The sequence below is a fragment of the Spizellomyces punctatus genome (assembly GCF_000182565.1).
Source record: "Spizellomyces punctatus DAOM BR117 chromosome Unknown supercont1.7, whole genome shotgun sequence".
Classification (NCBI taxonomy): Eukaryota; Fungi; Chytridiomycota; class Chytridiomycetes; order Spizellomycetales; family Spizellomycetaceae; genus Spizellomyces; species Spizellomyces punctatus.
The window spans coordinates 889226-900305 of NW_015971543.1; the positions used below are offsets into that span (position 1 = coordinate 889226).

The 11080-nt window shown below is 48.2% G+C and overlaps 6 protein-coding genes across 6 annotated transcripts; 3 read left to right on the top strand and 3 right to left on the bottom strand.

Moving 5' to 3' along the window:
* Window positions 1-6: 6 nt before the first annotated feature.
* SPPG_04652 (uncharacterized protein) lies at window positions 7-1450 on the bottom strand (the record flags this gene model as incomplete). The annotated part of the gene is made up of 1 exon (XM_016752887.1): window positions 7-1450. The coding sequence occupies exon 1, from the start codon at window positions 1348-1350 to the stop codon at window positions 7-9; it is 1344 nt and encodes a 447-aa protein (XP_016608367.1). The 5' UTR covers window positions 1351-1450.
* Window positions 1451-1550: 100 nt separating this feature from the next.
* Window positions 1551-2617, top strand: SPPG_04653 (uncharacterized protein). Its single transcript, XM_016752888.1, has one exon. The coding sequence runs from the start codon at window positions 1935-1937 to the stop codon at window positions 2490-2492; it is 558 nt and encodes a 185-aa protein (XP_016608368.1). The 5' UTR covers window positions 1551-1934; the 3' UTR covers window positions 2493-2617.
* Window positions 2618-3225: 608 nt separating this feature from the next.
* Window positions 3226-4857, top strand: SPPG_04654 (uncharacterized protein). The gene is made up of 4 exons (XM_016752889.1): window positions 3226-3519; window positions 3585-3696; window positions 3753-3841; window positions 3898-4857. Exons 1-4 carry the CDS (start codon window positions 3372-3374, stop codon window positions 4713-4715), a joined length of 1167 nt encoding a protein of 388 aa, XP_016608369.1. The 5' UTR covers window positions 3226-3371; the 3' UTR covers window positions 4716-4857.
* SPPG_09214 (uncharacterized protein) lies at window positions 4798-5959 on the bottom strand. Its single transcript, XM_016757371.1, has 3 exons — window positions 5912-5959; window positions 5415-5851; window positions 4798-5330 (listed from the first exon to the last, which is right to left on the bottom strand). Exons 2-3 carry the CDS (start codon window positions 5571-5573, stop codon window positions 4980-4982), a joined length of 510 nt encoding a protein of 169 aa, XP_016608370.1. The 5' UTR covers window positions 5574-5851; window positions 5912-5959; the 3' UTR covers window positions 4798-4979.
* A 717-nt stretch (window positions 5960-6676) lies between these two features.
* SPPG_09215 (uncharacterized protein) lies at window positions 6677-7410 on the bottom strand. The gene is made up of 3 exons (XM_016757372.1): window positions 7134-7410; window positions 6901-7062; window positions 6677-6839 (listed from the first exon to the last, which is right to left on the bottom strand). The coding sequence occupies exons 1-3, from the start codon at window positions 7329-7331 to the stop codon at window positions 6795-6797; spliced, it is 405 nt and encodes a 134-aa protein (XP_016608371.1). The 5' UTR covers window positions 7332-7410; the 3' UTR covers window positions 6677-6794.
* Window positions 7411-7574: 164 nt separating this feature from the next.
* On the top strand, window positions 7575-10892 carry SPPG_04655 (uncharacterized protein; the record flags this gene model as incomplete). Its single annotated transcript, XM_016752890.1, has 17 exons — window positions 7575-7608; window positions 7672-7734; window positions 7802-7875; window positions 7942-7979; window positions 8052-8100; window positions 8166-8311; window positions 8383-8576; window positions 8642-8827; window positions 8898-8998; window positions 9068-9184; window positions 9246-9437; window positions 9506-9997; window positions 10056-10181; window positions 10258-10371; window positions 10439-10603; window positions 10665-10780; window positions 10841-10892. The coding sequence occupies 17 exons, from the start codon at window positions 7575-7577 to the stop codon at window positions 10890-10892; spliced, it is 2259 nt and encodes a 752-aa protein (XP_016608372.1).
* Window positions 10893-11080: the final 188 nt, after the last annotated feature.

The following is an 11080-nucleotide window of genomic DNA, read 5'->3' on the forward strand; positions in this document are numbered from 1 at the left end:
AGGCATTCAAGGTTCAATTTCTATTTGGAAATTGCCACCAGTGATAGCCCGGGCGGATTCTGATTGTATTAAAGCACCATTCTCCGTATTCTCTGCTGATGCATATGCCTGTACGTCTCTGTCAAGTTCCAAAGCTAATGTTGACAGGCGGCCTTTTAATTGAGCCAGATGTTGTTGGTCTGCTTCAGCGCAATCCACTTTAAGCTCACTGTCATTTGCAACCGTTTCCTCTCCGGAGACAGTTGCCTCCTCTGCCTCCACACGCAGCTGGTCAACATAATCTTCAAGTGCCGCCCTCTGTGCTGCCTCAATGTCAATCATATTCCTCACTTCACTCAACTCCATATTTGTGGCTTGAGCAGTCTCCACCAGCCTTTGCTCTTGTCCTTCAAGCTGGGCATTGATCTCCTGTAGCCTCCCCAAGCGCACCTCAAAGAAGGACAGCTCTTCCTGTAATCGAGTACTGTCCGAACTGGTGAGAGCCATTTCACAGCGCCCAAGAGCCACTTTCTCGTTGAGTGCCGTCAGTTCTGCAAGAAGGCTATCGGTTGCTGATGCGGATAACAGTTGCGCTTGTCTTGCCAACATCTCTTCTTCCAGCCGCCGTCGGTCTTGTTCCTCCATTTGTAGTTTTTTCTGCCGCTCTAATTCAATTTCTTCTTCAAGCTTAAGCGCCTCGTGTTCCAACCTCCTCCGTTCCTTTAATTCGCGATCCCTCATCACGGCCTCTCGGGTCTCTGTCGTCCAGGGACCAAGGGGATAGTTTGCACAACCAATATGATCAATGTAGTATACAATGCCCCGCTCAGTATCCAGATATTCCTCCCATCCGTAAGGCAGTTCGTACTCGCATATCTCAAGAATGTCATGTTTGCGCGTTGCAAACGTCCGGGGATCTATCCAGGAGCAGGTTTGAAGGGCCGAGTCTGCGTAATATGTGCGGTTCGAACGTTTTGGGTCTACAAAAGCGGATATATGCGACGGCAATGGCCCGAGAAACTCTGGGGTTTCCTTTGCTCGTGTTATACTTGTCGGAACATATGATTCCAGGGAAATAGGTGCGATTTCTGGTGCAATATTAATGACACCACTGCCATGCGCCAGCTGTGAATGAGGCACATAAAACGATATTTGGGCTGGCACTGCTGGGTGGGAAACAACTGGCCCTTCCAAGGTTGTTTGCGTTTTGCTGGGAATGGATGGTATGCATATCGTCACTTGCGGTGGAAGGAATTCTTGGTTCGGAATGGCCACTGTGCCTGCCTCCATTGGCGCAACAGGTTCGGAAAATGACTGCAAAATCGCCTCAAAAACTCCGATGCTGATGACATACAATGTATCACGTGTCATGGCTCTTCACACTTCATTCTGGCGATCTCAAGTAAAGGGCAAAAGCAAGTAGAAAACAAACAGTTCAAGAGCGCAAAAGGCCCAATGAACATCTGCATAGAGCAGGGTGGGGTCACTAGGCATCAATCTCCGTCCATCAGGAGGACATTGGGGTTGGAAGCGAAGGCGACGCACAGTGTTTTGCCAGATGGTTCTATGGGATAAATCAAATGGGTTGTTGAGATGAGGAGGATTGACACTTGAGGGTGATGCAAAACAAACCCATTATCGATCGCGCGCTTGCCCTTTCCACCCATGCTGCATCATAACCAACCATCCATGCCATCATTTACACAGCGCGGCCTAGCGAGAAGGGAAGTGACGCGAAAGGTCGCGACTCATCCGTAATTTTCGAGAAAGTTCACGCCTTGCGGGCTGTTCTCAGTGCCGTCTATGCTGGCCTCAAATATAAAAGACCAGCGAATGTTGGGGACTCTCTTCACTTCAATCAACAGTTGAAACACTGCAAACTCTCAAGTTCACAGTAGCAACTTTGCAAGCTTTTCGTTTTCCCAAACAATATCGACTTTCTAAATCCCGCAACGATGAGCTACTTTTTCTTGGACACCGACCCGTTCTTTAACGACCCTTTCTTCCGCGACCCGGTGGCATCTGTATTTGATAGCTACGTTCGCTCTCGTCTCCCGCCCGTCCTTGCACTCGGCGATGCCCAATCTTCGAATCAGAACCAGGAGGGGAACCGTCAGGTGGCAACAACCGAGCAGAACAACAAACAAGTTTCCACCGCGCCACGCCGCGGACTAGACGCCTTCTTCAGAGGCCCTCGTCTGGATGTCACGGAAACGGACAAGGAATACATTATTAAAGCTGACGTGCCCGGCCTCGCCAAATCCGATGTGCAGATCCATGTTACCGACGACACTTTGACATTGGAGGGCGAGCGCAAACAAGAACACGAGGAGAAGACCGATCGCAAACATGTGGTCGAAAGGTCCTACGGCAAGTTCTCTCGCAGCATTCGCCTGCCTCCTGACGCTCAGGCCGAGAACGCCAAGGCTTCACTTGAAAACGGTGTCCTGCAGATCTCTCTTGCCAAGAAGCAGCAGCAGAAGGAGGAGAAGAAGAAGATTGAAGTTCAGTAAAGAGGGCATGGAGGTGCTTTTTAGGGACAGTTCTTTCATAGTTCATTTGTAACATTAGTTGGCAGTGCTCAAATGTATATTTTTGTTTTATGACGTGAGATTGCACAATATATTCGATATCCAGATATTTTGAAAATGCTTGACAGTGCCCAACTTCACTGATTTCACATTTGCTAAATGGCTCGCCTCACGCAGAACTCAGAAAGAAAACGCATCAGCAAAGCTCAAACCTGCCGTTACTTTGGCGTTCTGAATTGGACTTCCTGCTGCGGCCGTCATGCTGCTTACGTAACGCGCGCGATGAGTTTCCCGACGCGGCCAGAAACTTCCTTCGGCGGATATCTGACTTCCCTGTCCGCTCAACTGAGCTTCTGTGTAGAACCAAAAGACAGAAAAATCTCGGCGTCAGCAGATGCTTTGGGCTCAAGGGTAGTGAGACGGTGATGACGATCTCCATTCTCCTGTCTCACGGTTCCCGTCCGGTTCCGCACATGTAACAACGTCAGGTTTGACTTTCTTGCAGGACAACAATGGGCAGTGCGTCTTTCCTGTACATTTGCCATTATTACGTACGCCATATGATGCAGGAAGTTTCCAAATACCCTTGTTGTTAGGCTGTGCTTCCCATTGGAACCTTGCACCGCGTGATATCCTTCACGCCGTGCGGGTTCCCTTGGGCTGAGATAACCCGCAGACCTTCCCAATAGAAACATTTCGACTTTCTAAATGTACCTCGGCAGTAAGCATAGTACGTCATTGCTGAAATCCTATGGTGTACCCGCCATACTATAAAATGGGCCCCCATCCATGTCTGCGGCCATGTCGTCTTATCGCGATAGTTGTACTGCCAAAGCACCTCCCTGAAAGAAAGCCGCGACTATGGCCAAGGAGATTTCTTGTCTTTGCATTCTCTATATGCTTCTTGCCTTAAGTGGCTCGGGTTATGTTCATGCATTGAAGCTGGTGAACAATTTCAATCAGACATTGGCGAAAGGCGGAACAAACTTTGCAGCGGCTGATTTGAGAAGTCTGCATAATTTATTGCGCACGTATGCACAGCATTCATTTGTTTATAAATTCTATCCCTTACAGGCGGACTTTTCTACGACTACAAGTTGAATATCAATACGTCGACGAACATCTACAAGGTTAACGTTCGACAACATACAGTTGCTGCACCCAAAACGACCAAGTGGAATAGGACGTAGGTTGCATACCGATTGGATATAAATCATCCTCTAACTACGTCATCCATCACAGATATTCCGAGAATGCAACGTCCTATTATCCAAACTACATCGTTGGCAAACCTGGTAGTGACCTGTACGAAATCTCAATCGTAACTGTGGGTGGGTACTTCACCATAGTTTGCAGTTCAATGTTCCTGCTATTTACACTCTGCCAGGCAACGATTCGTCGATTGCAATACGCCGCTTCAATAATACCAGCGGTAAAATCACTTACAGCTTGAAAAGATCCAACAGCTCGTGTCCTGTACCCGTCTCGGCCACTGGTGTTGTCGACCCTAATTCGGGTGACCTCTTTGTCGTTGCAATGTGTCGATACGCGAATCAAGAGGCAAATTATACAAGGAATTTCCTGTTCATTGAGCGCATCAACAAAACTGGTGGACTTGTTCGCCGGAGGACCATTCGCCCTGTCTACGCTTCAGCCGCATATGCTGCCATAAACCCTGTCGGCGACCGTCTCTACATTGCAGGCTACAAGTACGATAATACCTCTCATGCCGGAGCTCCATTCCTGGCGTCGTACAAGACACGAACACTTGCTCAAGTCAGTGCTCCGACACTCCTTCAATCCGGAAAATATTCAGTTTTGACATCCCTGGCGGTTGACAATGACGGCAACCCTGTCGTTTCCGTCAATGCCGCAAGCGGAGCGGACAACATGCTATTCAGATTCAATGACAATGGCAATCAAACCCTTGCCAATACAACCACACAACTTGGCGATATCAAACTGGTAGCGGGCCGCGAAGCTTTGTATTCATGTGGAACTGAATTTGAGAGCGAGGGTCCAGTCTATCTGACGGCCCGCAACTCGTCCAATCTGAGCGAAATTGCCAAAGTGAAGGTTCCGAATACGGGATCGTGCAGGTTTATTCAAATGGACAAGCTGAACGTTGAGGACCAGGACGAGGTGTCCATCGCCGTTGTTGACAGGGAAAAGCCCTCGAAACTACGCAAGTACGTTCTGATCTGATGAAAATTGAAGAGTGTGTGGCGTTCCGCGCGGGCGTTAGTGAGATGTTTTCATGTAAAAATGAAGTGTTATAGTTTCAAAGTGTTCCTAAAGTATATATTGTAAAAAGACAGTGTGCATCAAACAACGATGCTTTCCCGTTTTTGTTATTGTATAGCAAGGACATCTGACGGAGGGACGGGTGTGGCGCAAAGGTGACCAAGGCGCTGTTGGCATGTCCATGTTTGCGTCGCAGCGTCCTCGCGGCATGCGAAATTTGGATGACTAAGAGCGCTCGATCCCTATCCATCTGCGATTCACAGTGCACGACTCACGATGGCCTTTTAAATCTCCAGGTCCATTTTCCACAGTCTCGCCGCAACCCGGACATACAATCGAATATATGGTACTATATGGAACTAGATACCCGGCACAAGAATCATATCTCAAGTTGGTCTGGTACGTTGCGAGGTTGATGACTGTGGGTGAGACCACAGTGTTTGGCAGCGCGCAGTTATGGGTTCGGAGGAGGTCTGAGTCGGGGAAAAGGGTATAGCACGTTTTACAATCAAATGGGTACAGAGCATTTACAGCATTCGACAACGCAAACATTGTTGGGGGATCGGTTACATGAGGCTAGGTTTGGAATAAAACTTTTTCAGATCATCTTCTCTCGACGACCATCTTTGTCCCTACAAGATCAAGCCTTCTTCAATGTACCTTGCAATGCTCTTGCATTTGGCGCCGCAGTGGTGGTTTGGGGCATCTTCCGATCCTTAAGCATAGAGACGTGCCGATTACAGAATTGTCCTCGCGCGGCGGGGGATGATAAGCGCAATGAACCACGTAATGCGGACACTCGGTATCGACGTGCTTCATAAGTTCTTGCTTACTTGCGAACGCAAAACAATTTGAAGACAGGTATTGCGTAACACCTTCTGTCAAATGGATATTCTCCCAAGAACTGCCAGACAACTGAGCAACATATCGTCACGGTCATGCACACTGCTTTGCAAGCCACACCATTGTCGCTGAACCGTTTTGGCAGCTAGTTCGCGCAGAGACAGAGGAGTATCGGGCGGGGTTGGAGTGAAGCCATGCTTTCGAATATCCATTGGGCAATAGAGACGGCGCTTGGAGCATATTAATTGGTGATCCTGGGACGTAACGGCTTAGTCTCACTGCTGCTGGGGAACAACTGGTCTTCTTCCTCATACTTCGAAATCCTCTTCAAGTACGCTTGCTTGACACACACATCTCTTTGACATGTTGGTGGCGGGATCCAATGCGGCGACGACAAAGCCGTGATGAAGTTGTATTATGTAAGCAATATACGCCAGCTGTTTTACTCGGTTGATACCGCCTGAACGCAATCCTTACCAAGTGGGGAGTGCACCGGTCAACTCGATCTGGTTATACAGCTTCTGTCTTATTGCAGCATAGACTGCAGATCGTACATCAATTTGTAGATGCGGCATCCATGTCGCAAAGCCAATATTGTCTGTCAAATATGGTTACATTCTTTGAGGTTATACTTCAGAACAAACTTGTCCTGAGATCGCAGAGTACAACAGTTATATCACTCGAGAGCTGAGCGGTTGCTCATTACATGAGCATACCGTTGGGATCATATTCCTGCTCGATGAAAATGGAAACAACTGGCCGCCCGGTGACACATGAATTGCATGATGAAGCTACGACTTCACCTGAATAGCGCAAAACTAGTGCAGGAGTTCGTCCTAGATGCCAACTTTTAGGTGCATGCCATAGGGTGGCCATTCTCCTCGTTGAAATTCGTTCCAGAAGCTATCGCTTTGGCCAAGCATCACCACATAACAGAGTTGGTGGATTAGAACAGGCTTTTTCAACATCTCGAGTCAGTTCATCTTGTGGGGTCTCAAACGTTCATTGAAACCTATCTGCATATAAGTAAAAATGTACCATTGCTTCTGGAATCCCGAAGCGATTAGCAGTGCGAGATGAATGTCATGAAAAAACCAGACGACGTTTCGATACACAAGGTATTGCGCTCACGTTTCAAAAACTTCAATTAACTACAGACACTGTAAATCCATAGACTTGTAATACCATTAAGCAATGTTATGTGGAAGACTCTGCATTCTTGTAACAGCGATATTTAGGACACTATGTGCGGGCCATGTTAGTCCAATAACACATGGAGAATGAACCAAACCTCTTAACTCACCGGAGCAACAAAGCAAGCGATAGGATACCGCTCATCCACACATGTATCTCCGGGGCCGCAAGGATTATCTACACATGTTATGTGAGTTCGGTCAGGTGCTGTATAGTTCGGGGTCCCAGTGGGCTGAGAAGACCCGCAGACTTCTCGGCAGTCTTCGATGCTCTAAATTACAGAGACAATAAGCATTCCAGCGCTCATAGTTCAACCATATGAGAAGCTACACTTTTACGTACATCAAATGGTACTGAACCTTGGCAGCCACCCCATGTAAACTCTTTGCATGTTCCTTCCGTTTGGTCAAAGTAATACCGAAGGAAACGTGCTCTGCATGGCCCAATTTCGGGTTTTTGGAGACATGGGTCTGGGAGCTCTGCGGACACCAAAGCTTGTGATATGAGCGCAACGACAACGCTGAAAAATAGAGTGCGCATTCCGTCAATCGCTGATAATAATGCGGAAAGGAAACCGTTCGAAAGGCCAGCGCGGGCGCCCTGGATTTGCTAAGATGGCACAGTCACATGACCTACAGCCCCAACCCACGCCACGGACGCGGTTCCGTCGTCGTCGGCTCTTTGACACCATCCTTGCAAAGAAATTAGTGCGGAACTCGTACGCCTTTTGTTCGTCGTTCGTCAAAGAACGCAAAGTCGCCTTTCCACCGCTTGCTCGTCACAATGGTTGTGGCTGCAGATCCTTCGGTATTGCGGGGTAGGCAAGGTTCAGTTATTGGTATAACGGACAGATTTTGACTCTAGATGGTTGCCATCTTAGGAATTCCGGAATTCTTTGAAAACGAGCTTGGGGAATGTCTAGTTGCGAGAACAGAGTCGCTATGTAGGCAGGGGTCTCTAGCCTTTTAGTTAGTTGGTGGAAGTTTAATGGTCCCCTCCGTACTTTCCAGCGACATTCCGCGAGCTTGGTCCACCTGATCTTTGTCATATCGTGAAGACAAATCCCAAAACTCAAGTCAAGGATGTGGGTATTGACTCTCTCTGGCTGTATTCATAGGTATACTGATACTGGAGCTTCTTAATCATGTAGATCGGGTCATATCACTATGCGCTTGGAACGGATGCCAGGTATGTATGGCTTTGCGATCCGTTTACTACTGGTCATGACGCTTGATTGATGGCCTTTACTGTCTCATGTAGCTCTTCCGCAACACTCGCTGCGTACCTTAATTCCCTGACGTATTCGATTGTTAGTGGATGCATTTTATGGCTGATTATGCCACAAATGCTGACACGCGATTCTCATTCCGCTAGGGATCCACGGCTGGCAAGGCGTCTCCCTGGAAAATAAGATCTGGCACTTACTGCTGCTACAATGCTTTCTCCAGAGTGGACGTTCGGGTGGAGGTCAGAATTCCAGGAGGTGTAGACGCGTACGTTGTAGACATGCGCGGGGACCGGTATGCACGTCTGCACAAGCTTTTTGGTAGGTCTGATGTTCGAATTACTCATGCAACATTCCCCTTTCTAGACACCCGATCGAAAATCCAGCCATGTGGCAGGAAACACACGTATCTGCAGTCTTACGTACCATTTTGGATGACAATGATGAACCAGACGGCAATGATGGTGAACCGCTGCTGGGGTTGAGAAAAATCGATCCGCTTCCTACCCTGGCCGCGGAGAAGCGCTTTCTGGAAGCTGCGGCTGGAGAATTTTGGAAGGGTGGGTGTGCTCGGAGTAGTTGGTTACTGCGGAGTTGGGGGCAGGACTGACATATCTGGATGCAGGTTGGCAGCTTGGCACCGCTCCAGAAGTGCAAAACGCGACGTTTTGTAGCAATCATTTGACAAATGGAGTGATGAAGTACTTCACCGAAGCCGGACGTCCAGGGGAGGCGGCCAAGTTTTTCCAACCATTATATGAGAAGGATGCCGAGGTCGGGGCAGTTTTAGCGCGAGGATACCTTGAAACAGGTCCGTTTATGATGTGTTGGTTATATTGGCACCCATATCTTGCTTTCTAATCAATCTTGCCGAACATAAGACGAAGAGATCAAAGCCGTGGAAGTTTTATACCAGGCGCTGAAACGCCAGCCGATGTCTCATGGGTTGCTACTTGTACAGATCGACTTTCTGCGAAACAAGGTTCGTATCATGATCTATTAGCACGACTTTCAGGAGCCTTTCGTGACATGATGACTTGTGTTCTATCAGAAAAAGTACGACATGGCGCTGAAGTTGGCAAAATTGGCTTTCACCTTCGCGCCTTCGGAATTTTGTACCTGGGCGAAGCTTACGGAGATCTATATTGACATGGCCGACTACGAATCGGTAATTTACTTAGCGGGTAGATGTTGTGGGTCGCGTGCTGATCGCAATACCTCACATTTAGGCGCTTGTGTCTCTGAACGCATGTCCCATGTTCACGTATTGCGAGCGGGATTCACACCGTATGCCACCACCTGCGAGAACCCACCTACCCTTAAAACCGGATCCGTCTACTCTAAAAGCCGATGAAGACCCCAAGAAGGTACCTGTTGGCAACGGGACGGTGTATGATGAAAATGATCCAAGGGAAAATGAGGTACTGTATTCTTCCGGAACTGCAAGATTGCAAATGGGTTTGGGCACTTAATAGCCGCACCATGACAGGTACATCCGGAACTGCAGCGTCTTGCGTTCCTGTCCCTCCGCGGCACGTTTAGCAAAGCATATGCGCTGCTTGTGCGCATTGCGTCGAAAGTTGGATGGGATGAATTGCTACGATACAGATCGTCCGTTTTCGTCATGGAAGAGGAGTACCGAATACATCGTGCGTTGGTGGAGGAAGAGCAGAAAACCACCGAGGTGGAAGCAAAAGCGGCTTCGGAAGAAGGAAGTCCTCAGAGTGGAGAACCGAATGGAAGTGCACAACATGAAGAAGGGAAGGAGCAGCAAACCCAAGACGATGAGGATATGGTGGAAGCACAAATGGAAGCTATCAGCTTGGATGATGACTCATCACCATCAAAGCCAGAAAAAAGCAGCGAGAGGCCAATAGGCGAGACAGAGAAGAAGGGAGGGCTAAGCATTGACGAGTTGATGCGACGAACAGGAGGCGATACACATAATGAAGCTAGCAAAGGAGAGGAGGTTCAAGCACCGGTATATATGCGCGCCGTGTTCGGATACATGGTAGGGTGAGAACTTAATCTACTTACAGAATCCCAGACCGCCACGCCATAGCATCTCCTTTAGCTTCAAAAACAAGCGATTATGTGACAAGTGGCTAGATAACCACTTCATGATATTGTACCAAGATATACGACTCTACTCGCTCTTGAAACAGGTGAGACTCGCCTATGGCACAGGCGTCTGGATACTTTAATGAACCGGCGGTATTCACGAGCGGTGGCGATTGGCAGGAAATATCGCAATATAAGAACCAGGCTGGTGCTAATGCCAATGTCCTCTTGTACCGAAAGACTGGTGCTGAATGGGAAATATATGGAGATCTGGCGGAACGATTGGAACACAAGGTGACAATGAGTCAAACAGGAGACATTGTATGTGGCAAAACGTAACATTATCCCAATTACTATGCAGGAGGATGCAAAGGAAGCGTATAAACTGTGCCTGAGTCAAAAGTTCTCAATGAAATCGTGGCTGAAATTACTGGAAATGTATGCCGAGGAAGGGAATATCCAAGAGACACTGCGGGCAGTGGCAAAGTTAGTTTCTATTTTGGATCGCGCGTTTGTCGAAACTACGGTGAGTCCAGTGTTACGGGTTGATCGGAGATCCGCCAGTAACTGAAGCATACGGTATGCAGTACCCAAGTCCAATCGCGCGGAATTTGTTTAAATTGATGCGGCGGCATGGACTGGCCAAAGTGCAGAACGCCTTAATTTCAATGAATCTTCCGCAACATGAGTATCGGCTAATCACGTAAGTGTGAAGATGATCACGATGTCTACTGTTTGCGTGTCTGATATTGCGCACTTCTAGTCGCTACTTTGAGTACGCAGAACTATTCAGTGTGACTGGGGCTAAATGGTAAAGTCTGAGGGGAGGACCCCTCAGCATGTCTATTAGCATTGCGTGGGCCCAGATGGAGATGTCCCGACCTGAGGGGGCTGCTATTTTCTGATTGACCCATAGCTGCCAACTTCCAGTATTGGTTAACGAAGAGCTGCGTATACAAGAGTACCCTTGTACAAAAAGGGATCAGCTTATACATATAAATGG

Excerpts from the sequence above, each read along its gene's own strand:
- SPPG_04653 (XM_016752888.1), top strand. The coding sequence starts at position 1,935 with ATGAGCTACTTTTTCTTGGACACCGACCCGTTCTTTAACGACCCTTTC.
- SPPG_04654 (XM_016752889.1), top strand. The coding sequence starts at position 3,372 with ATGGCCAAGGAGATTTCTTGTCTTTGCATTCTCTATATGCTTCTTGCC. Across the intron at positions 3,697-3,752 it reads ACGACCAAGTGGAATAGGAC|ATATTCCGAGAATGCAACGT; the intron begins GTAGGTTGCATA and ends CATCCATCACAG. Across the intron at positions 3,842-3,897 it reads AATCTCAATCGTAACTGTGG|GCAACGATTCGTCGATTGCA; the intron begins GTGGGTACTTCA and ends ACACTCTGCCAG.
- SPPG_09214 (XM_016757371.1), bottom strand. The coding sequence starts at position 5,573 with ATGAAGCACGTCGATACCGAGTGTCCGCATTACGTGGTTCATTGCGCT. Across the intron at positions 5,331-5,414 it reads AAATGCAAGAGCATTGCAAG|CCTCATGTAACCGATCCCCC; the intron begins GTACATTGAAGA and ends TTCCAAACCTAG.
- SPPG_09215 (XM_016757372.1), bottom strand. The coding sequence starts at position 7,331 with ATGCGCACTCTATTTTTCAGCGTTGTCGTTGCGCTCATATCACAAGCT. Across the intron at positions 7,063-7,133 it reads AAGGTTCAGTACCATTTGAT|AGCATCGAAGACTGCCGAGA; the intron begins GTACGTAAAAGT and ends TCTGTAATTTAG. Across the intron at positions 6,840-6,900 it reads TCGCTTGCTTTGTTGCTCCG|TGTCCTAAATATCGCTGTTA; the intron begins GTGAGTTAAGAG and ends GCCCGCACATAG.